This window comes from Aquarana catesbeiana, linkage group LG07, assembly GCF_042186555.1.
Source record: "Aquarana catesbeiana isolate 2022-GZ linkage group LG07, ASM4218655v1, whole genome shotgun sequence".
Lineage (NCBI taxonomy): Eukaryota > Metazoa > Chordata > Amphibia > Anura > Ranidae > Aquarana > Aquarana catesbeiana.
In genome coordinates, this window is record NC_133330.1 from 210,278,405 (window position 1) to 210,302,443 (window position 24,039).

General features: G+C 42.8%; 1 protein-coding gene across 4 annotated transcripts in view; it reads right to left on the bottom strand.

Moving 5' to 3' along the window:
• Positions 1–23,031: 23,031 nt before the first annotated feature.
• The window catches only part of LOC141103425 (pancreatic alpha-amylase-like), a 155,904-nt gene continuing 154,896 nt past the window's right edge, over positions 23,032–24,039 (bottom strand). For all 4 annotated transcript variants that reach the window (XM_073593004.1, XM_073593002.1, XM_073593003.1 and 1 more), the window contains 2 exons: positions 23,425–23,550; positions 23,032–23,263 (listed from right to left, as the gene is read on the bottom strand). In XM_073593004.1, the coding sequence (XP_073449105.1) occupies positions 23,074–23,263; positions 23,425–23,550 (316 nt within the window). In that variant the 3' untranslated portion in view covers positions 23,032–23,073. The remainder of the gene's footprint in view (positions 23,264–23,424; positions 23,551–24,039) is intronic.

The following is a 24,039-nucleotide window of genomic DNA, read 5'->3' on the forward strand; positions in this document are numbered from 1 at the left end:
GGTCAGGAAGGATACCCCATTGTTGAAGAGCTCAGAAACCCTCATCCAAGGTTGTTATTCTTATGCCGCGTACACACGATCGGACATTCCGACAACAAAATCCTGAATTTTTTTCCGACGGATGTTGGCTCAAACTTGTGTTCCATACACATGGTCGCACAAATGTTATCGGAAATCTTGATCGCCAAAAATGCGCTGACGTACAACACGTACAACGGCACTATAGAAGGGAAGTTCAATAACAAGTGCACCACCCTTTGGGCTCCTTCTGCTAATCTGGTGTTTATCTCATGTTAGTAGAAGTTTGGTGAGAGACGATTCGCGTTTTTCAGCCTCGTGCTTTTCAGTTCGTTACTGCTCTTCGGTTTGTGTGTGTGGGTTCGTATCTGTTTTTCAGTGCGTGTAGTCAGTTCGTATCTGTTTTTCAGTGCGTGCTATTTATAGTTCGTATCTGTTTTTCAGTGCTTTCTTGTCCGCTCGTTTCTGATTTTCAGCTCGCTCTTCTCAGGCCTTTCTGATCTTCAGTGCATTCTGTTAGTTAGTTCTGACCAGCCGACCGTTTTCTAGCCATGTTGCGGGTACGTACTCGGAATAGAGTTCGTGCTGTGCAGGGGCTTGGTGTTGGGATTCTTACCTTTGACCCAAGCCCAGGCCATTAACAGGGCAGAGAGGAGTTCATGGACGAAGAATTGGTTACTCAAGTGTGACCAATTCTCTCACATGCCTTTGTTGCGGGAGATCCAGGAGAATATTTTTATTTTATTTTATATATTTCAGGTACATATATATATATATATATATATATATATATATATATATATATATTATTTACATATACATTGTACATTCATATAATCCTGGTGATTTCAGGAATTATCTCCGGATGATGGACCCCATTTTTCACCGTCAGACAACCACACACCCCAGCAAATGTTTGAAACTTTTTTAAAATAAAATTTTATTTTAAAACGAGCTAATATTTCATGTGATTTACTGCTTGTGTATCTTTTAGCTGTCTCCTAGATTCTCCAATGAGCTTTTCTTTTTGGCCATATTCTTCAATAGTGCAAACATAATTTATTTGATACATAAGGTGACAATCTCTTCTTCAGCTAACTATTATGTTGTGGGTCTGCTACACACACACATTATTTTTGTTGTTAATGTATGTAATGCATTAATGATAAAAAATAGGTGGAGGAGGAGGAGGAGGATGGTCGAACTCACAAACATGGCTTTTGCTTGTGAGTTCGCCCCTCAAACCCTTATTTAGAGCTTGGAAGATCACTTCCTCACAAATGAGGCTTTGGCCCACCTCCATTTCCTGAATTTTGCAGGCTGCCATGCAGGCACAGGCCTCTTGAAGATTGGGGGGGGGTTATGAGGGTCGCAGAAGCCTGCCGAATTAAACCAAGTGCTGACTCCTCCATTTTTGGGCCTTTTTGGTGGAAGGCAGAGGGGAGGGACCTGGGATTCGATCGGGCCTCTGGGCGAGCCACCTCCTGGCTGCCTCTTTCCACAGCCTCCTCCTGGCTGAGGCTTTCCTGTGTATGAAAAAGGGACATAGTTTTAGTTTTTTGTTCATCAATCACACACAATTTTTAGCTCATGACTGTTGCAAATTGAATGTTAACAAATAGAAAAGACTATCATTCTGACCCCAGCATTTTTCATTCTTGTCCCAATCATTTTTGGCTACTACTATCTATTGATATGTAAACCACTTTGTTAAATCAGAAATTAGTGATCAATAATAACATCTAGTTAACATCATTAATTTTTGGACAAGAAATGGGTGAAAGGCCCAGGTTGGACGTCGGAAGCCTTAGCTGAGGTGGAAGGAAGCGTGGAAGGAAGAATTGAAAGTGATGGCCTGATTTCAGTCTGGTCTGACAGAAAACACAGTCTGTCATAGTATCACAGCCTGGGTACATAAATGTCATCTGCTGCTGCTCCTGATCTCATGGAATCCTGGACCTTCTTCTGCTCCCTATTATATGTGCTCCTCAGGCCACCAATTTTGGCCTTCAAATTGGGAATGGTTGCCGTGGGGATCTGCGGCTTCGCCAATTCCAGCAATTGATTCAGCGCTGCATTAGAGAAGAGACTGCGCTGCATTAAAAGATTTAAAAATTTGCAGCGTGACGAATGTGCTATCTCCATTACGAATGCTAGTTTTACTAGACCGAGCGCTTCCGTCTTGTACTTCATTCAGAGCATGCCTGGAATTTTGTGCGTCGGAATTGTCTACACACGCTCAGAATTTCTGTTGTCAGAAAATTTGAGATCCAGCTCTCAAACATTTGTTGTTGGAAATTCCGACAGTAAATGTCCGATGGAGCCTACACACGGTCGGAATTTCCGACAACAAGCTCACATTGAACATTTGTTGTCGGAAATTCCGACCATGTGTACGCGGCATTACTGTTGCTCCATTGTGGGTGATGGAGAGCGTGGCAGGATATCTCCTTTTGTTGAGAATTTTGTGGTTACACAGTACTTTTGTGATTGTTGACAAGTTCCTTCGCTGTTGTAGAGTATGCTGTGAGAGGTCGGGGAGCATTTGAATCTCAGAGAAAACTCCGGGAGGCTGACTGCTTGGCAGGATGCGGAAATAATCATCTCTTTTGCCTGGAAGAATTGTACTCTCAGTAGCACATCCTGTGGTACATTGTAGGGGAGGAAAGAAGGCTTGGGCAATCTATGTATCCTGTCAATAGCTAGATCCAGGATCGTCAGGGATAGGACCAGGGAGGAGAAAAGGTCGTGGGCAAGCTGTTGCAGCTGGGAGTCAGGCACAGACTCAGGAACCCCTCTGAGATTGATGTTATTTTCCCTAGACCTGTCTTCTAGGTCTGATACTTTGTCCCTTAACCATGCAAATTCTTTGGAGTGTGCAGCATGAGCGTCAACCATGGTATTATACAAAGATGTATATTCATACATTGAGGACACCATTAAGAGGTAAACAAAAAATCCTGGACAGCCGCACTCAAAAGAAATCTTCGATCTTTATTTAAATATGATCATAAAAATACATGCCACAGCATCACAAACCAGGAAAGCTGATGCGTTTCACACTGTAGTCAGTGCTTAATCATAGCTAAATATCCCATGAATTAATCCCTTATATATATACCAATATTCATTGAGCATGTGTCCAGGAAGTTAATTAGTGGTAATCAATCTACAAACTCAAAGAAGCTGTGACTGAAATGGAAGTGGGAACTGAAACTGTGAAAAAGTAGTGCCTATGAAATTCCTTTGAATAATATAGGTGATTAAAAATAATGAATAAAAAAGGTAAATGTGCAAAAGATGCAAAAAATGCAAGGAAAAAGGAAGTGTAAAAAATTCTTTGTTGCCGAAAAATATTGACTCAAAAAATTATGCATAGAATAAGTGATGTAAAAAGGAAAAAGAACAAAAGTGAAAAAAAGTGAAGCTCAAAAATGTGTTTGTGTATATCCAAATGAATAAATATCCTTAATAGATATCAAACATATAATATAATTATGTCATACTGACCAAACTCCAAAAAGTGGAGAGGTTAGAAAAGAAAAGGATATACAAAAAAGATGTACAAATAACGTGTATGTGTATATGTAAAACAAAGAATAAATGTTGGATAATAACCTAAACGCACGTAAATGGTGTATATAAATGTAAAAATACATGATCTCTCCATGTGCTTAGATCCAAAATATAAAAAAATATATATAAAAAATGTGTAAAAACATTTTTCTTTGTGAACACATATACAACGCTATAGACACAATAACATAAACAGATACAGATAAAATGCTAATAATATTATATATATTGTAATAAGGGCATGGCCAATGGCTAGAAATCAAGCATTTAGTACAAAAAATGACATATAATGAAGTAGTTAGAATTTTTCATGCTGTCTCCAGTTTCATCCAGCTCCGCTGTAACTAGTATTGTTGTATCTGACTGAGTGGCCAGAAATCAAGTATTCAACGCAACAAAAATTGGCATATAATGAAGTGATTGAAGTTATTTGTTCCAGTTACATTCAACTCCGCTATATAAGACGGTAAAAACTAATGTTATTAAATCTGACTGAAACATAAATAGCCAAAGGTTATCCCATATTGTAAACTGATATATATTACGTTAAGGGCATGACCAGTAGCTAGAAATAAGACATTCAACACAACAGGAATGGCATGTAAAAAAGTAGTTGAAATTGTTCATACTGTGTCCAATAATATCCAGCTCCGCTATATATAAAACAGTAAAAACAACAAATGTTGCTGTATCTAACTGAATGGCTAGAAATCAAGCATTCAACACAACAAAAATAGCATATAATTAAGTAATTGGAGCTCTTCATGCTGTCTCCAGTTTCATCCAGCTATGCTATGTAGAACTGTAAAAACTGATCTTACTAGAATCTGAATGAAACATAAATGACCAAAGGTTATCCCGTATTATTAGCTAGAATCAATATCCCCAAAATGTGTTAAAAGTATGTTATTTATGATAACATGTCTAGTTAAATGTATTCAACCTAAACAACGCTATGAAATAATTTTAACCACTTCCCGCCCGGCCCATAGCAGATGACGGCCGGGTAGTGGTTCAGTTATCCTGACTGGGCGTCATATGACGTCCAGCAGGATAACATGCCGCCGCGCGCCCGCGGGGGCGCGCATTGCGGCAATAGGTGGAGCGGTGTGTCAGCCTGACACACCACTCCACCAATCTTGGTAAAGAGCCTCCGGCGGAGGCTCTTTACCACGGAGGCTCTTTACCACGTGATCAGCCGTGTCCAATCACGGCTGATCACAATGTCAATAGGAAGAGCCATTGATCGGCTTTTCCTCACTCGCGTCTGACAGACGCGAGTAGAGGAGAGCCGATCGGCGGCTCTCCTGACAGGGGGGGTCTGTGCTGATTGTTTATCAGCGCAGCCCCCCCTCAGATCACCACACTGGACCACCAAGGATCGCCACTAGGACCACCAGGGAAGGGGCAACATGTGGATGGCCAGGTATGTACCCCATGGCCATCCACATGTGCCCAATGTGCCCAATCTGTGCCAATCAGTGCCCACAAATGGGCACTGATTGGCACCAACATGTTTCAGGTCTGCCCAGCAATGCCACCAATCAGTTTATTCAGTGCCACCAATCAGTGTCATCAGTGCCACCTGTCAGTCCCCATCAGTGCCACCTGTCAGTGACCATCTGTGCCCATCAGTGACCATCAGTGCCCACCTATTAGTGCCCATTGGTGCTACCTATCAGTGCCACCCATAAGTACCCATCAGTGCCACCCATAAGTACCAATCAATGCCACCTACGAGTGCCCATCAGTGTCGCCTATGAGTGCCCAACGGTGCCACCTATGAGTGCCCATTAGTGCCGCATACCAGTGCCACCTATCAGTGCCCATCAGTGCCACCTATCAGTGCCCATCAGTGCCGCCTATCAGTGTCCATCATCAGTGCACGTCAGTGCCACCTCATCAGTGCCACCTCATTGGTGCCACCTCATCGGTGCCCATCAGTGCCGCCTTATCAGTGCCCGTCAGTGCAGGCATATCAGTGCCTGTCATTGAAGAAGAAAACTTACTTATTTACAAAAAATTTTAACAGAAACAAAGAAAAACTTGTTTTTTTTCAAAATTTTCGGTCTTTTTTTATTTGTTGCGCAAAAAATAAAAACTGCAGAGGTGATCAAATACCACCAAAAGAAAGCTCTATTTGTGGGAACTATATGTTAAAAAATTTGTTTGGGTACAGTGTTGTATGACCGCGCAGTTGTCATTCAAATTGCAACAGCGCTGAAAGCTGAAAATTGGTCTGGGTGGGAAGGTGTCTAAGTGCAGGGCCGATCCCAGACAGGGTGCATGGGGTGCAGTGCACCCGAGCACCAGAGAGGTGGGGGGCGCTGAAGCGCCAGAGTGCTCCGTTCCCTCCTCCTCCTCCTCTTGTTTGTGTCCAGTACCGGTGTTCTAAGAAGAAAAGGCGCCGCTGTGTTAACTGCTCAAGCCCCTCCCTCCTCCTGTCAGAGAAGGAGAACAGCCAGCCGGAGATGAGAATGGAGGCAGAGCGGCTGGTCTCTGTGTGGAGAGAGACCAGCCGCGCAGTGATGTCGCGCGTGGGGGAGCAGGGCGGTCCGTGCCTGACACATTCTCCTCTCTGTGTCTCTCACTCCTGCCTGCTGTTTACTGCTCTGTTCTCCACCCGGGTGGCGCGGCTGTAAACTGTCCTCTCCTCTCCAGCTGCCGCCTGGGTGTTTTTACCATAGCCTAATGGAGGGGGGTCTGTACTAATGGAGGGGGGGTCTGTCCTGGGGGTCTGTACTAATGGGGGGGTCTGTCCTGGGGGGTCTGTAGTAATGGAGGGGGGCTCTGTCCTGGGGGGTCTGTACTAATGGGGGGGTCTGTCCTGGGGGGTCTGTAGTAATGGAGGGGGGTCTGTCCTGGGGGTCTATACTAATGGAGGGGGGGGGCTCTGTCCTGGGGGGGTCTGTACTAATGGGGGGTCTGTCCTGGGGGGTCTGTACTAATGGAGGGAGTCTGTCTTGGGGGGGTCTGTCCTGGGGGGTCTATATTAATTGAGGGGGGTCTGTACTAATGGAGGGGGGTCTGTCCTGGGGGGTCATTACTAATGGAGGGGGGTCTGTCCTGGGGGGTCTGTACTAATGGAGGGGGGTCTCTTGGGGGGTCTGTCCTGGGGGAGTCTATACTAATTGAGGGGGGTCTGTACTAATGGAGGGGGGGTCTGTCCTGGGGGGTCTATACTAATTGAGGGGGGTCTGTCCAGGTGGGGTCTGTACTATTGGGGGGTCTGTCCTGGGGGTCTGTACTAATGGGGGGTCTGTCCTGGGGGTCTGTACTAATAGAGGGGGTCTTTCCTGGGGGGTCTGTACTAATGGAGGGGGGGTCTGTCCTGGGGGGTCTGTACTAATTGAGGGGGTCTGTACTAATGGGGGGAATCTGTCCTGGGGGTCTGTACTAATGGATGGGGGTCTGTCTTGGGGGGGTCTGTACTAATAGAGGGGGGTCTGTCCTGGGGGGTCTATACTAATTGGGGGGGTCTGTACTAATGGAGGGGGGGTCTGTCCTGGGGGGGTCTATACTAATTGAGGGGAAGTCTGTACTAATTGAGGGGGGTCTGTCCTGGGGGGTCTGTACTAATGGAGGGTCTGTCCTGGGGGTCTGTACTAATAGAGGGGGGTCTTTCCTGGGGGGTCTGTACTAATGGAGGGGGGGTCTGTACTAATGAAGGGGGGTCTGTCCTGGGGGGTCTGTACTAATGGAGGGGGGGTCTGTACTAATGGGGGGGTCTGTCTCCTGGGGGGTCTGTACTATTGGAAGGGGGGGTCTGTCCTGGGGGGTCGTTACTAATGGAGGGGGGTCTGTACTAATGGAGGGGGGCTCTGTACAAATGGAGGGGGGTCTGTACTAATGGGGGGTCTGTACTAATGGAGGGGGGTCTGTACTAATGGGGGGGTCTGTCCTAATGAAGGGGGGGTCTGTCCGGGGGGGTCTGTACTAATGGGGGGTCTGTACTAATGGAGGGGTGGTTTGTCCTGTGGGGGTCTGTACTAATGGAGGGGGAGATCTGTCCTTGGGGGGTCTTTACTAATGGAGGGGGGGTTTTCCTAGGGGGGGTCTGTACTGAGTAAGGTCTGTACTGAGGGAGGGGTTTATACTTAGTGCGGGTTCTGCACTGATGGAGGGGGGTCTATACTATATTCCACCGACTATAGTTGGTGGAAGGGGGTGACCCCAACTCTAGTGATGCCAATGCAGCTGCGGGCTCTTCTTTCCCCCCTCCCTCTCGCGCGCACTGCTGTACTAGTGAGCGGTGCTTGCCAGCACAGCCGCCCGCTATGTATCTTCCCCCGCCTTCATATGCCCAGGGAAGAACCAGAATAGAAAAAGGAGCAGAGAAGAGGATTGTGGGACATATAGTCCCGAGGACTGGCAGCCCCACTGTAACACAGAAACTGCAGCCCACACAGCATGCTCAGCTGAATGGGAGAGAGAGAGAGAGAGCCAGGAGCCCGGGAAAGCTTTCAGGGAAGTACACCCAGTACTCCAGAGGGAGAGGACAGTGCTGAGAGAACACCATCAGAGAGAGAACCCCGCTGCCCTGCACCACCAGAGGGAAAGCCACACAGCCTAGCGCCATCCCTGGCGGAGAAAGAAATGGGTTCATTGCAGGAATACAGATCTGGGTGCTACCCAGCGGAGTCGCCATTGGCAATTCAGAGTGAGCTGACTCCTGATCAGAGGAACCGTTGCTGTATCGCTGGGTCAGGTGAGAGGGCCGATCGGCCATTATCTACTAACGTCCATAGGAACTGCAGTCTCTGACCATCTCCTGTATTATATCTGCAGTCTCTGATCATCTCCTGTATTATGTCTGCAGTCTCTGACCATCTACTGTACTATGTCTGCAGTCTCTGATCATCTTCTTTAGTATGTCTGCAATCTCTGACCATCTCCTGCACTATGTCTGCAGTCTCTGATCATCTCTTGTATCATGTCTGCAGTCTCTGACCATCTCCTGTACTATGTCTGCAGTCTCTGGTCATCTCCTGTACCATGTCTGCAGTCTGACCATCTCCTGTACTATGTCTGGGGGCTCTTTCTAACAGACTCTCTAACAGAAGCCATCTCTGTGTGCATTAGAGAGACCCCCTCCAGGTCTCATTAGTGTACGCTCTTCCTGTATTTTTTTTATTGTTAAAAGATCATGGGAGTATCCCAGAGTAACAGACTTCTTAGGGGAGCACCTCTGTGTTTGAGTCCTTGCCATAGAAACATTTGTAAAGGGGAGGAGTTGGTAAGATGACCACGCCCATGTGGGGGCGCCAGAAATATTTCTGCACCCAGGTGCTGGTGACCCTAGGATTGGCCCTGTCTAAGTGCCTGGTATTGAAGTGGTTAAAAGAGCCACAAAATTTCAAAATGCACTCATGTATATGTATATTCCCCATATCCCAATCCAAAAAATATGGACAATGAAAAACGAAAGCGTATAGGTAAATCTATTATATGTAAAAAAGAACGGGGGAATAGACAAGGGAATGAATGGGGAATAGAGATGCACATGTCGAATTAGAAAACAGAACCCTCACTGCATAGAACGACAATGTAAAAACTCATCTAAAGACCAGGTGAATATATATGATCTAAGATAGACAAAAGTTGGACAGAAACGAAAGAACTGTAGACTATATATGTAGCAAACCGTATATTCACATATCTGTAAATACCCACATTATCCAATTGTATACGTATGCGCGTGCATTATAGAATAAAAACCCATAGGTTAAGATATGTGTATATGTCACGAAGTCAACGATCATGGATAAGGGCGTATGTGAATAATAACGTTACCAAACTGTAAACCGGCCTGTCTCACATATGGGTGAAACATATAGTCAAAAAGAAGCTACAAAAAGAGTATGGACGTGATGGTGAAAAAATGTAAGGGGTTAGTCATAATAATGGGACTCATCACCCTCAAAGTTTAACCCCAATGGAATCCTAGTATTTAAGGAGAATATCCAGAACACTTTGCGTCTGCAAAGCATTCTGAATAAATCTCCCCCTCGCTTTGGGATCACTATCTTTTCTATTCTTTGGATTGCAAGACTGCTGACATCTTTGTGATGAATATCGTTCCAATGTTTAGCCACATTGGTGGATTTTTTCCTTTCCATGTCGTATAGATGATCATACAATCTATCTTTTAGCCTCCGTGTAGTGCGGCCTACGTATTGAATGTGGCATGTTTCGCAAGTGATGGCATATACTAAAAATGTAGTGTTGCGATTGATAAAAGTTGAAATTTAGCCATTATTGCTGGAACATACGCTATTGCCCTTTTTAATAAAGCGGCAATAGTCGCATCCTTTCATGCCACATTTGAAATAGCCTTTAAACCGTAGTCACTTAGAGTCCAGTCTGTGATATCATGCACAGATACCTTGTATTTTTTCCCTACTTATCATTTAGGGAACATTTAGCATAGTTTGTGACTCTGCTATGGCTCTATATTTAACTTGGGATAAATGGGGTTCATTTTTACACTTTTTACTTTATAACTCCCCCCCCCCCGTATGAGCGATCATTAGATCGTTGCCTGTATATGGTCATGTTCTTCGATCGGGAGTTATACAGCCTGTTACATGTACTTCCCCCTGCTCTATGTGAGGGAGGATAGTGTGGGTTGCACGCGGCCCGCCTGTGTCTCCTGATTTGAGGGCCAGGCGGAGTTCGTCCCCTTAGTTGCTGTCACTCTCTTCAGCCCCTCCCCCGTACTGCATGTTTGCATGTGTGGAGAGGGAGGTGCTCGGGCTGACGTAGGCGATGCAAGGATCCCCAGCGATGTCGTCACATTGTTCCGCCCCTCTCCCTTTGACACTCACATCTCTCCTTATTCTACGTGATGCGTCGGCGGCTACGATCTCTGCCCACAGCATTCACATTTGAACTTCCTGCCTGTTAACCACACCCAGTCCTTCATGATGCCGCACAATAGCCTGACGCATTACCTAATGCACATGTGCGGGCGTCTCTCTCTGGGCTATATAAGGAAGAACAGTTATTCCTCCCATCTGCCTCCACCCAAACTGCAGGGAACACATTTGCTTGTTTTGGACCTGGTTGCACATCTTTCTTGCCTACAAAAGGTCAGTTTGGAGTCCATATTTGATGTATAGTTGTCACTACTGGGATTGGTCTGCACTGTTTGATTCTAGCGATTTTTATTGTATACATTGTTTTACTTGGTCATTTACAAATAGGCTTATATTCCATACTGGTTACCTATACATGTAAAATAATAATTATATATATATATATATATATATATATAAAATGATTTTCAATTTCTATCATTGTATTTGGTCTTCATATACCCTCCACATTTAAAGCTCCATTCTACCAAATTGCAGAAATATATTATTCAATAGTAGCTAATCTGCCACAGTAGTGAATCTGTCCTTTAAATAACCATATGTAAAACCATACTTTAACAAAAAACCTGCTCTTTTTACAGAAACATTTCTGTTCCTTGGGCATTTGTCAACACCAATAACAATCAGCAACACCGTATAAACCTGTGCTGTGGATAAATATTTTTCTACCTATTCATACCTATCTGATGTTCGCAAACACTTCAACAAACACGATTACCATTCCAGGTCCCATACTCACCCAGGTTTCCCTACAGCAACCGAGCATGTCTCCATCTTCGGCTCTGTATCAGGTGGTACATTATCGCAGATCTTATACTTGTACTTGACTGGTATGTTTTTTGGACTTGGCTTCAATGATGCTCATTTCTCTGTCCCTGATGTTGATCTTGATGTGTGATTTTGTCTCATTATAGAATATTGTATAGCAGTATTACTTTGCATGGAATGCCCCTGAAGAAAGGACTCTACTCAGATCCTGAGACACGTCGGGCCCAATACTGAAGGAACTGCACTTACATGATATAATTCTGCTTTTGTTTTTATGTATTCGATTATGGTGATGTATGCACCACATATTTTATATCAATAATACATTTCTATTTTCTAATATTTTGTTATTTGATCAGTTGCCCTTAACCGCTAAGCCACCGCCCACCGTCATATGACGGCTGGACGAGGCTTCTATTGTTCTGGGAGGACGTCATATGACGTCCTCGCCTTCCGAGCCACTAGGGGGCGCGCGCGCGCCGCCGGCGGCGCGCGCGCGTGCCCGCTGCGTCGCTCGGGACCCGGTGCGCGTGCCCGGCGGCCGCGATGTCCGCCGGGCACCCGCGATTGCCGGGTAACAGAGAAGGAGCGTGGATCTGTGCATGTAAACACAGATCCACGTCCTGTCAGAGAGGAGAGGAGACCGATGGCGTGTCCCTTGTACATAGGGACAGCGATCGGTCACCTCCCCCAGTCAGTCCCCTCCCCCCACAGTTAGAATCACCTCCTTAGGTAATACATTAACCCCTCGAGCGCCCCCTAGTGTTAACCCCTTCCCTGCCAGTCACATTTACACAGTAATCAATGCAATTTTATAGCATTGATCGCTGTATAAATGTGAATGGTCCCAAAAATGTGTCAAAAGTGTCCGATATGTCCGCCGCAATATCGCAGTCACAATAAAAATTGCAGATCGCCGCCATTACTAGTAAAAAATAAATAAATAATAAAAATGCTATAAATCTATCCCCTATTTTGTAGACGCTATAACTTTTGCGCAAACCAATCAATATATGCTTAGCGCAATTTTTTTTTACCAAAAATATGTAGAAGAATACGTATCGGCCTAAACTGAGGAAAAAATTTGTTAAAAAAAAAAAAAAATTGGATATTTATTATAGCAAAAAGTAAAAAATATTGTGTTTTTTTCAAAATTGTCCCTCTTCTTTTGTTTATAGCGCAATAAATAAAAACCGCAGAGGTGATCAAATACCACCAAAAGAAAGCTCTATTTGTGGGGAAAAAATGATAAAAATTTCATTAGGGTACAGTGTAACATGACCGCGCAATTGTCATTCAAAGTGCGACAGCGCTGAAAACTGAAAAATGGCTTGGGCAGGAAGGGGGTGAAAGTGCCCTGTATTGAGGTGGTTAAAGTCCCATAGTATTTCCATTGGGGGTACTTCCTCTATATGATCTCAAATTAAATGGCATGCATCTTTTAGTCCCCAAGAAATGAGAGCCATCTTAGAGGGATTGGGAGATCCTAGAAAGATTCCAGTTGGGTTTGCAAACAAATTTAGTGCTGCACAGGAAGCATTTGAAGCTTCTGCTACTGACATTCATCAGCTTCTTATTAAAGCAGTGGGAAGTGGATTATATACTTAAAAAATGTGGTGTAGACGTCACAAAGATAGATAAGATGGTAAGTGGATGGAAGGTTTGTGAAAAATTTAAGGAAAAATTGCCCAAATATATGGACAAACCAGACATGCTGAATTTATGAATGCTAAGCAAGGGAAAGAGGAAGCCGCACAGGCTTATTGAAGGCGGCTAAGCGATATGGCTGAGGAAGCAGGCCTTAAAATAGAAGAAGAAAAGAAGGGGGAAACTGCAAGTTCATCTACACAACTGGTGAAACAAAGGTTTCTTGATGGTTTAATACCCCAGTTGGAAGAAAAGTTGTTCACGGCAAGCCCTAAGGCAGGCAATATGTCTATTCAAGACCTCCTGCCTATCCTGGTATCCATAGAAAATAGAATTAACTAGAAAGACAGCAAACTCAAAGTTATGTACATGGGGAAGCAGAAGGGAAAAGGAAGAGGAAGAGGCAAAGGCAATTTCAGAAATCATGGCAATCAGGAACCAATCATATGCTACAATTGTAATGGGGAAGGACACATAGCCAAATCCTGTCATCTTCCTGACCGTAGACTAGAAAGGAGCTTAGATCCCTCATGCTGATCCCAGTTCTCTGCAAAAAGCAGTGGATCAGGCCTAGGAAAATGACATGCCTGTATCAATCATGTTAAATAGGGGAGACAATGGTCCCGAGGCCAGAGTAAAAGTATGTTTACAAGAACTTCCCTATTTTGGAGGAGAAACAGAATTAACCTGTTTAATGGATAGTGGTGCAAGCTGAAGCATTTTTAATATAGAGGACTTACTTCCAGGGTTATTATCTGAAAATGTTATCTCTGGTGTTGGCCTAACCGGGACCTCTACTGATTTGGTTGAGTCCAAGCCACTTAAACTCAGGCTAGGACAGCAGACAGAAATTGTCACTAAAGTGTTAGTTTTAGACACAGTTCCTACCAATCTTTTAGGACCTCACATTTTGAACCAAATTTTAGCAAACATAGACTACACTCCTACAGGAGTTCAAGTGGTCAGTATTCTGTCAGGAGAAGTTTTAAATTCTACCTGTGGAGTGTTTTTAATCCAAGACTCCACTCCACCATTTCCACCAGCATTGGAAGTGATTCCCACTGATTTATGGGCCACCAGCAAATATGATGTAGGTCTGCTGGACTGCACCCCAGTTATGATAAAAATTAAACCAGGAGCCCATCTCCCACAAATTAAACAGTACCCACTGAGTATTGCTCAGACTGAGGGGATAAAGAATCAGATCACTCTATTGAAAGCAGCAGGGGTTGTTGTACCAATTAAACCCCTGTTCTCAATTGCAAAGAAGCCAGACAAGAAGGGTGGGCAAGTGACATACCGCATGGTGCATGATTTGAGAGTCATTAACAATATAATTGAGGCAGACACCCCAATCGTGCCCAACTCCCATCCTATACTAAGCGGAATACCTGCCTCCAGCACCTGCTTCACAGTGATTGATCTTGCGAATGCTTTTTTTTGGTGCCCCTACACCCAGATTGCTTGCCCCCATAGGCGTGCGCACAGGGTGTGCCAGGTGTGCCTAGGCACACCCTAATCGCCTTGTGTGGTGCATATTCCCCCCTGTTTAGACCACTGATATTTCATCCAAAAAAAAAATGTTACAAAATAAAAATATTTTAAAAGAATAAAAATACAACTACTGACACTGCTCAAAAGTTAGCATGGACAAGATTTCCCCAAGGCTGTGTGAGTAGCCCATCTGAATATAATACTGCGTTAAAGCAATTATTGGACCAATGGTCCCCCTCACACCCAAACACAGTTTTGCTTCAGTAAATAGACAATTTGCTATATGTGAAAGTGATCTTCCTGGGTCACTGCATTTCACATGGAATCTGTCACCTAACCCCAGATCGAGCTAAAACGCTACAAAAATTTGAAATGCCAAGAAATGTAGGGCAACTACGTGCCTTCCTGGGGTTAGTGGGATATTGTAGGGACTGGATTCCAAATGCATCAGAACTTATGGCTCCTCTTTTTGAGGCTACCACTACAAACCCTTTCAAACTCACATGGGACAATTAATTGAAGATGAATAAGCTTATTAAAATTTTGTCTGAAGCTCCCACTATTGGACTTACTGACTATACTAAGACCTTCTTATTGTTTTGTCATGAAGTCAATGGATTTGCTGCAGGTGTACTCACCCAGCTACATGGAGACAAACAAAGACCTGTGATGTATGTATCAGCCTCATTAGACCCTGCCATCGAAGGCTCCCCCAGTTGTGTGCGAGCCATAGCAGCCTGCATTTTGCTGCTAGACAAAGTAACTGAGCTTGTACTAGATTCTGCTCTAACCCTGCATGTGCCACATGCAGTACAGGAAATCATGAATCAAGTAAATACTAGACATGTGTCTGCCAGTAGATTTGACAAGTACCAGTCTGCTCTTTTTGCTCCATCAAATTTAACAATCAAACAATGGGGGTTATTTACTAAAGGCAAATCCACTGTGCACTACAAGTGCACTTCCAAGTGCAATCGCTGTAGATCTGAGAGGGACATGCAAGGAGTCAGGACATTAAAAAAACAAAACTTTTGCTTGCACATGATTGGCTGATAGAAATCTGCAGAGCTTCCCCTCATTTCAGATCTACCCTCAGATCTACAGTGACTGCTCTGCCAATCAACCCCAATGTGTTACTTTAAATCCGGCTACTCTTCTTCCTATAACTAATGAGGAAGACGCAACAAATGGTACTGATGTAGAATATGAGAGTGTTTCTCATGATTGTATGGTTCTGATGGAGGTTCTGATGGAGGCAGAAAGGGCCTCTGTCATACCAGCAAAAGATGAGCTTTATCAGATTGTGACACACACTTATGCGTAGATGGTTCCAGATTTTACACTGATGATGGTCAGCCACACACGGGGTTTGCTGTAACCACTACAGACACTGTTTTACATCAAGAAGCATTGATACCCCAGATGTCAGCACAGGAAGCTGACTTGCGTGCTGTAGTCAAAGCATGTCAACTCCTATAGAATCAAATGGGATAAGTTTACACCACAGATATGCATTTGGAATAGCTCATGATTTTGGGCCTATTTGGAAAGCACTGAACTTACTGACTAGTGCAGGGAAGCCAGTGAGACATGCAAAATTCATGGATCAGCTATTTGGAGCCTTTCAGAAACCAGCAGAAGTTGCCATCTTGAAGGTAAAAGGCCATGCAAGGGGAATTTACATTACAGCCAGCATTGCACAACCGTGCAATTGTCAGTTAAAGTGCCGTATCACAAAAAATGGTCTGATTATGAAGGGGGATAAATCTTGTGGAGGTCAAGTGGTTAAATAAGCTTTGACCCAGATCATGTTCAGATATGGCTTCTTCTTTGCATGAGAACTTTACCTTGCATTTTTGGTTGGCACGGCGAACTGTATTTACAGACGGTGTTTTTTGAAGATGATGATATATTTAAAGTATTTATGATTTTACGTTGAGGAACATTATTCTGATTTTTTTTCACAATTTTTAGACACCGCTTTACCCAGACTGGTGAACCTCTGCCAACAAAAAAAACGCTTGGAAAATTCCACAAGATGGCTGCGGCATCTGGCGTGATGACGTCACCCGTCACTTGTCCTGCCCAATGTTTACAGATGTGTTTGTGATAATTTTTTTAAATTTCTATTATGATATAATGCAATGTTAAACACACCTACTAAAGGTACTAGACACACCTCTAAACACACCTCCTCATCCTGAAGAAGAGGTGCCAGCTGTGAAAAGTGTTGATGGTGAATCCGGAAACAATGCTATGTCATACAGTATCAGATACATTCGTTTTGTGACAACAAACAGTTGGCAGGTTTCCAGCACCAGTTTTAGGGCGGTGATTTATGTACTCACCTTCTATAGGTGTTTTTATATTTGGCTTGTTTTTTTTTCTTGTTAGATAATATGCCCTTTTTGTACCTAATCATGTTACTGACCTGTTGTCAATTAATCTAAGTAGTTGCATAATGTTCTTCCAGCTCTTCTTTGTTAGTGCCACTAAGTTTGCCAGATTTTTGTTGCTCTGTCCCAATTTATTTGAAATGTGTTGCTGCCATCAATTTCAAAATGTCTTTCATTTTTTCTTAAAATGATACATTTTCCCAGTTTAGATATATGATATGTTTTCTATTTTCTATTGTGAATAAAACTTTTATGGAATTGGGGTTTTATATATAAATTGTAATAATATGTTTATTGAATTGGAACTGGTTCTAATTTATCAAAATAACATTAGATATTAAAATGTTGGTCGATTTCATACAAAATACAAAAATATAGCAGTTTTATATTAGATTTATTTATTATTAATTAATCTGTTCTTTACATGTATTTTTTTGTTTTGTTTTAGGGGTATGGATTTTTATTTATATAGAACTTAGAGCTAAGGTACATTAGACTCATGAATCTGTTGATCTCAGCCCAAATCTGATCTGTTGTAATAACATGAGTCACTCATAAAATAATCAAAGTATATCTAAAGTATATTTAAACCCAATCATTTAAATCTCATATTAGCTTTAACATGTTAATGGGTAGGGATGAGCCGAACACCCCCCGGTTCGGTTCGCACCAGAACATACCGGACAGGCAAAGAACACACGAACACTGTTAAGGTCTATAGGACACGAACATGAAGAATCAAAAGTGCTCATTTTAAAGGCTTATATGCAAGTTATTGTGATAAAAAGTGTTTGAGGACCCGGGCCCTGCCCCAGGAGACATGTATCAATACAAAAATTTTTTTTTTTTAAACCGTCGTTTTTTCAGGAGCAGTGATTTTTTTAATGCTTAAAGTGAAACAATAAAAATGAAATATTCCTTTAAATATCGTGCCTGGGGGGTGTCTATAGTATGTCTGTAAAGTGGCGCATTTTTCCCGTGTTTAGAACAGTACCACAGTAAAATGATATTTCTAAAGGAAAAATTGTCATTTAAAACTGATTGCGGCTGTAATGAATTGTCGGGTCTCGGCAATATAGATAAAACTCATTGAAAAAAAGGGCATGGGTTCCCTCCCAGTCCATTACCAGTCCCTTTGGGTCTGTTATGAATATGGAGGGGAAACCTGAACCAAAATTAAAGAAAAAAATTGCGTGGGGGTCCCGTAAAATCTATACCAGGCCCTTCAGGTCTGATATGGAAATTAAGGGGAACCCTGCGCCAAAATAAAAAAAATGCCATAGGGCCCCCCCCAAAATCCATACCAAACCATTATCCGAGCAGGCAACCTGGCAGGCCGCAGGAAAAGAGGGGGGACAAGAGAGCACCCCCCTCCTTCCCCGTGGCATCAGATGGGGGCAGGGTCACCCATTTACTTCACCGGGTGGCCCCACCCTCAGCTATATTAGAACGGTCATCCAGAAGAAGCGTCATTACGGCTGGAGCCTCCCATGGAGGCGGAACGGTTGCTGCTTTTTTCTTCTTTTTCAGTCTGTCGGGCGCCGTGGGTTTATCGCGGGACATTTTTTTTTTTTAATAAAGGACTTGTCCCAAGCTCTCTCCTGTCTTTTTTAACATTTTGACACTTTTTTGTGAAATGGTAGGGGTACAATGTACCCCGTTACCAATTCTCATAAACGGGGGGCCGGGATCTGGGGGTCCCCTTGTTAAAGGGGGCTTCCAGATTCCGATAAGCCCCCCGCCCACATACCCCCACAACCACCAAGCAATGCTTGTGGGGATGAGGCCCTTGTCCCCATCAACATGGGGACAAGGTGCTTTGGGGTCATCAACATGGGGACAAGGTGCTTTGGGGTCAGACCCCAAAGCACCCTCCCCACGTTGAGGGCATGTGGCCTGGTACGGTTCGGGGGGGTCGCTCTCTCATCCCTCCCTCTATTTTCCTGCGGCCTGCCAGGTTGTGTGCTCGGATAAGGGTCTGGTATGGATTTTAGGGGGGCCCTACATCATTTTCTTTTTTAAATTTGGCACAGGGTTCCCCTTAATTTTCATTCCAGACCTGAAGGGCCTGGTATGGATTTTGGAGAGACCCCCCACACAATTTTTTTCGTAATTTTTGGTTCGGGGTTTCCCTTAATATTCATACCAGACCCAAAGGGCCTGGTATTGGACTGCAGGGGGGGCATGCTCTTTTTTTCAATGAGTTTTATCTATATTGCCGAGACCCGACAATTCATTACAGCCGCGATCCGTTTTAAGTGACAATTTTTCCTTTAGAAATGTCATTTTGCTGCGGTACTGTTCTAAACACGGGAAAAATGTGCCACTTTACAGGCATACTATAGACACGGCCCAGGCACGATATTTAAAGGAATATTTCTTTTATTGTTCCACTTTAAGCATTAAAAAAATCACTGCTCCCGAAAAAAACGTCCGTTTTTAAAAAAAAAAAATTTGCATTGATACATGTCCCCTGGGGCAGAACCCAGGTCCCCAAACACTTTCTATGACAGTAACTTGAATATAAGCCTTTAAAATTAGCACTTTTGATTTTTCATGTTAGTGTCCCATAGACGGTCTTCCGGCTGCTTTCGAATTTGCCCTGAACACTGCATATTGTTCGGTGTTCGCAGAACATCCGATCAAACAAAGTTCGGCCTGAACTTATGCTCGGGCCAAACCGTTCGCCCATCCCTATTAATGGGATTTCAACAATAATTTTTACGTTTTTTAAATCTCAAGCCTTGGTAGTACCTGGTGATCCTACAAAAAAAGATCCTTGTTGAACCAGTTGTTTGCAAGTGCTGCTTATGCTCCCTTTTCCTTTTCCTACTCCTCTTATAATTCCACCAAAGCCCTGCAAACTGGCTACAAGAAGTCAGCATAATTATTTGATCGCATGATTGCTGACTGGCTGCAGAAGGATTAAGTTGGTCATGCGCAAGTATTCCTACATTCAAACATGGAGGATGAGGAAGATAGCACCATGACCATAGAGGGACAGAAGAGTTTAGACACACCAGTCAAGGGACATCAGTTTAAAAGCAACAAGAGGGAGTGATGTTTGAGCAGCTGGAGCTTAATAGGAAGTGGGCTACAGCAAAGAGTATGGATGGATGATGAGATGACATACCGTACAACCAATTGGAGAGGAGGAAAACTTTAAAAGAAGAGCAGAGCAGCAACAAGGGAGAATTTTGCCTGGTGACTGGGGCAGCTTGCTGAGAGCTTGAGAAATTAGCCACCCTAATTCACCTGGTGGTACTGTCCTATAAGTACAAGCCAATGCTATTTCCAGGTCCAGTCCATACAGTTCTGCAGTGTGGACTTTTTTAATGCCTCTGCTGCTGGAATGGAAGAAAAAAATTTTCCTAAATCTCCTACGTGCCCAATGTTTTAATGCAAGCTTGGCAAAATGTATGGCTTTGCTGCTGCTCCCGTGCTAGCTTAAATGGTTGTAGAATCATTTTAGTTTTTTTCATCAGTTAACCTGATATTAACTTTCCACAGCAAGGTTAGAGTTATTGAAAAATTGTCTGTCATTTCCAGTGGATGTATATTTAAATCTAATGGCTGCCTTGTATTAGTTAAGGCCACTGTGAAATCACATATAGTTTCTGATGTCTCTGCACAGAAACACATACTATAAAGTGTACTTTGAGTATTTAGAATCTGAGTTCATTACATGATCGTACTGAGTGGGGAGAATCACACAGTGGCTTGTGAGCTGTCTATTCCCTCTATACATGGGATTCAGAGCCAGACTCCACAGGGAGGATCGGAGATTAGGTTACACCAGCACCGGTGCAGTGTGCTCATATACCTAAAGCTGGCCATACATGGATCACAATTAGTCTGGTTCATCAGGAACCAGCTGAATTTTGATCCATGTGTTGCCACTGTGGTTCAACAGAAGTCGATCTACCAATTGACTTCTGTTCAACCACTCTGTTGGAAAAAAAATCTGCTTGATCAGCGCTGTGGGCTATAACTGATCTGTGTATTCTGACAAAGAGGGAGCCTACCCACTGTCAGAACACAATGACTCAGCGAGGAGGATTCCCCTATCTACATCAAATTTGTAGACAGTGGAATGGGGTCAGTTTTTTCTGCCCACTTGAATGAAAAAAAAAATGGATGCATGTATGGTCATTTTAAACCTTAATGCATTTTACATGCATATGCAGTGACAGCTAGAATATCTGGTGAGGAGATCAGATTATTTTACAACTGTAATGAAAAAATAGCTGCTCTTAAAAAAGTGGACCACTCTTTCTCTCTTCCACTAAAGCAAAGGTGACATTTAGAAATATTGTAAATGTTATCATTGGTTGCTAGTTCACAGGTGGTGGTCACATGTGAACTGCATCCAATGCAATTGAGGCATTTGCACTGACCATGAATATAACAGGGTCATTTACACTGTCCACCAATGCCTCCAGTATGATAATGGTCAGTGTAAATATCTCCATTACATTGATGGTTGTGCAAATTTCCCTGTTAGATTGGTGGTCAGTATAAATGCATTTGTTGTTCAGTTGGAGTAGGTCCTATTACATTTGTGTCATAGGGTAAAGGGTTCCCATTCATTGATGCACAGTGATCACTTGCCTGCATGCATTGTAAACACATATTTTCACTTGCTCCCCAAAATGCTGTGGCCAAAATATGTAACCTCACCTTTAGCCCTGCCCATACTTGATTTTTCCACACAGATTTTTTTTTTAATATTACATAAGCTAACCCAGTGTGTTTTGAACCATTTTCCAGTGGGGCATTCTTAAAAAGTATTTTCAGTTGTGAGGCACCCCAGTCTAAAGTTTTTGGTTCACATTACTGCGAATCATGAAATGCGCACAAAAATATTGTGCATTCCTAACATGCAGACAAACTCAGTGCTCTTTTATCAGACATGCAAGGGTGTCAATTATTCTTAATGGTACCCCATGCATTGGCAAATGTGGTGAGTTTTCAGTGCAAATTTTTTTAAAAAAGGACAGGGATTTTTTTTTTTCTGTGTTTCTCCAGGACAGCCCATTGAAATTCACAGATGTGAACCAAAGGCTTGCTCACATGTGAGGTTGGAGAGTGGTAAAACCACTCTCTTGAGCTGCATTTTTACCATTCCCAACTGCTCACCCTTTGTAGAGTCAGCAGCTGGGAGTGTACACATGCTGTGGTTGCAACTGGAAGTCTACCCCCAGGTTGCATAGAATGCATTAAGGTGAAAAACCCTGAGGGTTTACAACCCCTTTAAATCATTATCTTCATTTGAACTAAAGCCAGAAAAAGAATTTACAGAGCCAAAGTTATTAGCAGTAGCTGCTCTGACTAAACAGCTCAGTAATATACTTAGCTTCTCGTCTGCCTTCCAAATATGGAAAACTAAAAGGAAGCTGCTGAGTTATTGCTTTAAACACTATACGACCAATTCTCAAAATTGTTCTCTTAAGGAGGACTTTGTGATGAGAGAGATGTCATAGCTATCAAAACTCTACTGGGACGAGTCACAGGTCCCAGAAGATTGTCCAGCCATTCAGGGTGCACATCGAGATTTGCTTATGCACGGTGCACAACGGCTGTGCAGCCACAAAATGTAACAGCTGAGTGCTCACACTTGCAATGCCGATGCCGCAGGCAGGCGAACGAAGAAGAGAACGGAGGCTTCAGATGGCAAAGTCGGCAGCTACACTTTTTCTAGCTGCTCACTTTTAATAAGCATGGGTCCAGCTGGAACTCTACTTTAAGTTGGAGGTTGAAGTTACAGGGCCAAGCAAATGGATATATCTTCAAGATTTAAAATAGCATAAAACAACTCTAGTTTATATATAAAAAGAGAATTTCCCATGACTGGAACTGCAGAGACTTAATACAGATCAAAATGACCAACGCATCAACACAGACGTAAAAAAAAGGCTCATCTAGAGATCATCTAGTGTAGACTTCGTAATTTCTGCTGTTTACATGCTGAGTTGTTTCTGAACCTTATATCTTTACTAGAAATACTTCAAGATCCTAATTTGAGGCATCCCAACCACCAACTCTTTATAGCATTTCTGTAATGGAACTCCTGATTTAAAAAAGGGATCTAATCTGAACCAAAAACTACAAGCTCTGAATAGAAAAACATGTACATTTAAAGCTTGGGATGTGATGCCAATAATGAACAAAAAAACAAAACAAAAACATAAGTTTCTACAAAAATACTTATTCATGAACAATTAGGAAGAAAAAATAAACACAAACATGCTGTATAAAGTAAGTTACAGTTTGTTTATTAGAAGTAGAAAGCATTGTTATAACTTGGCATTGATGTGGATGGCAACAAAGGGATCTTCAGCTAAACTTTTAATTTTGAAATTGGCCAAGCCAGTGTTGCCTACACTGATCTGTTCACCTGTACAACGGTTGTCTTCTTTTTGGCCTGAAATTATGTCACAATATGTGCCAGGTGGAAGTCCAGTGTCCAGAGTAACATCCATATCCCTGAAAAAAATACCATATTAACTGGTTTTAAATAAAATATAAACAATTGTGGCTACACATACAAGAGACAGCTATCAGTAAATACATAAAAAAAACACTGTAATACATGTAGATTTTTTTTTCCGAAATGCGTTGAAGGGTTGGTAAGAAGAGTTACTCACCAATTGTCATTGTTGAACACAATAAAGCCAGCACTTCCACGTCCAAAAGCAACTTGATTTTGTTCATTATCCCACCAGTTAATAAGAGCTTGGCCATTAACCACATTACGGAAGATGACCATGTTCCTACAGAAAATGAGATTGTTAAAAAAAATACCACCAGGTTCTTTAAGGTTTTCAATCCAGTGCCTTGGCATGTTTAAGACTCCTCTAAGCTGGTAAGCTGTACATTCCGTAGGCTATTTGGGTGCCAACTCTAACTTCTGTTTTCTCATTTCCATTTCTGTATTCTGTTTCTATTTAAAACATAGTTTTGAGTGCAGCTTGTTCACTTTGCAACGTGAAAATTCACTAATTTTAGTGAATATGAGTTGTCACTAAGTATGCCATTGTGGTTTTGGTATCCCATCTGAGACAGGAATAAAAGGAAACTTTTTTCAATTAATCCTTTCCACACTGCTTTATACAGATTAAAACACATTTAAAAGCTGGCAAATTTACATATACAAAGAAGCCTATTTTTTCTAATATGACTATTTCCCAAGATCATCCGCACCTTGTAGTGACCCCAATGAGGTGTTTTTTACCTGATTGAGGTATTTCAGGAAAATACCT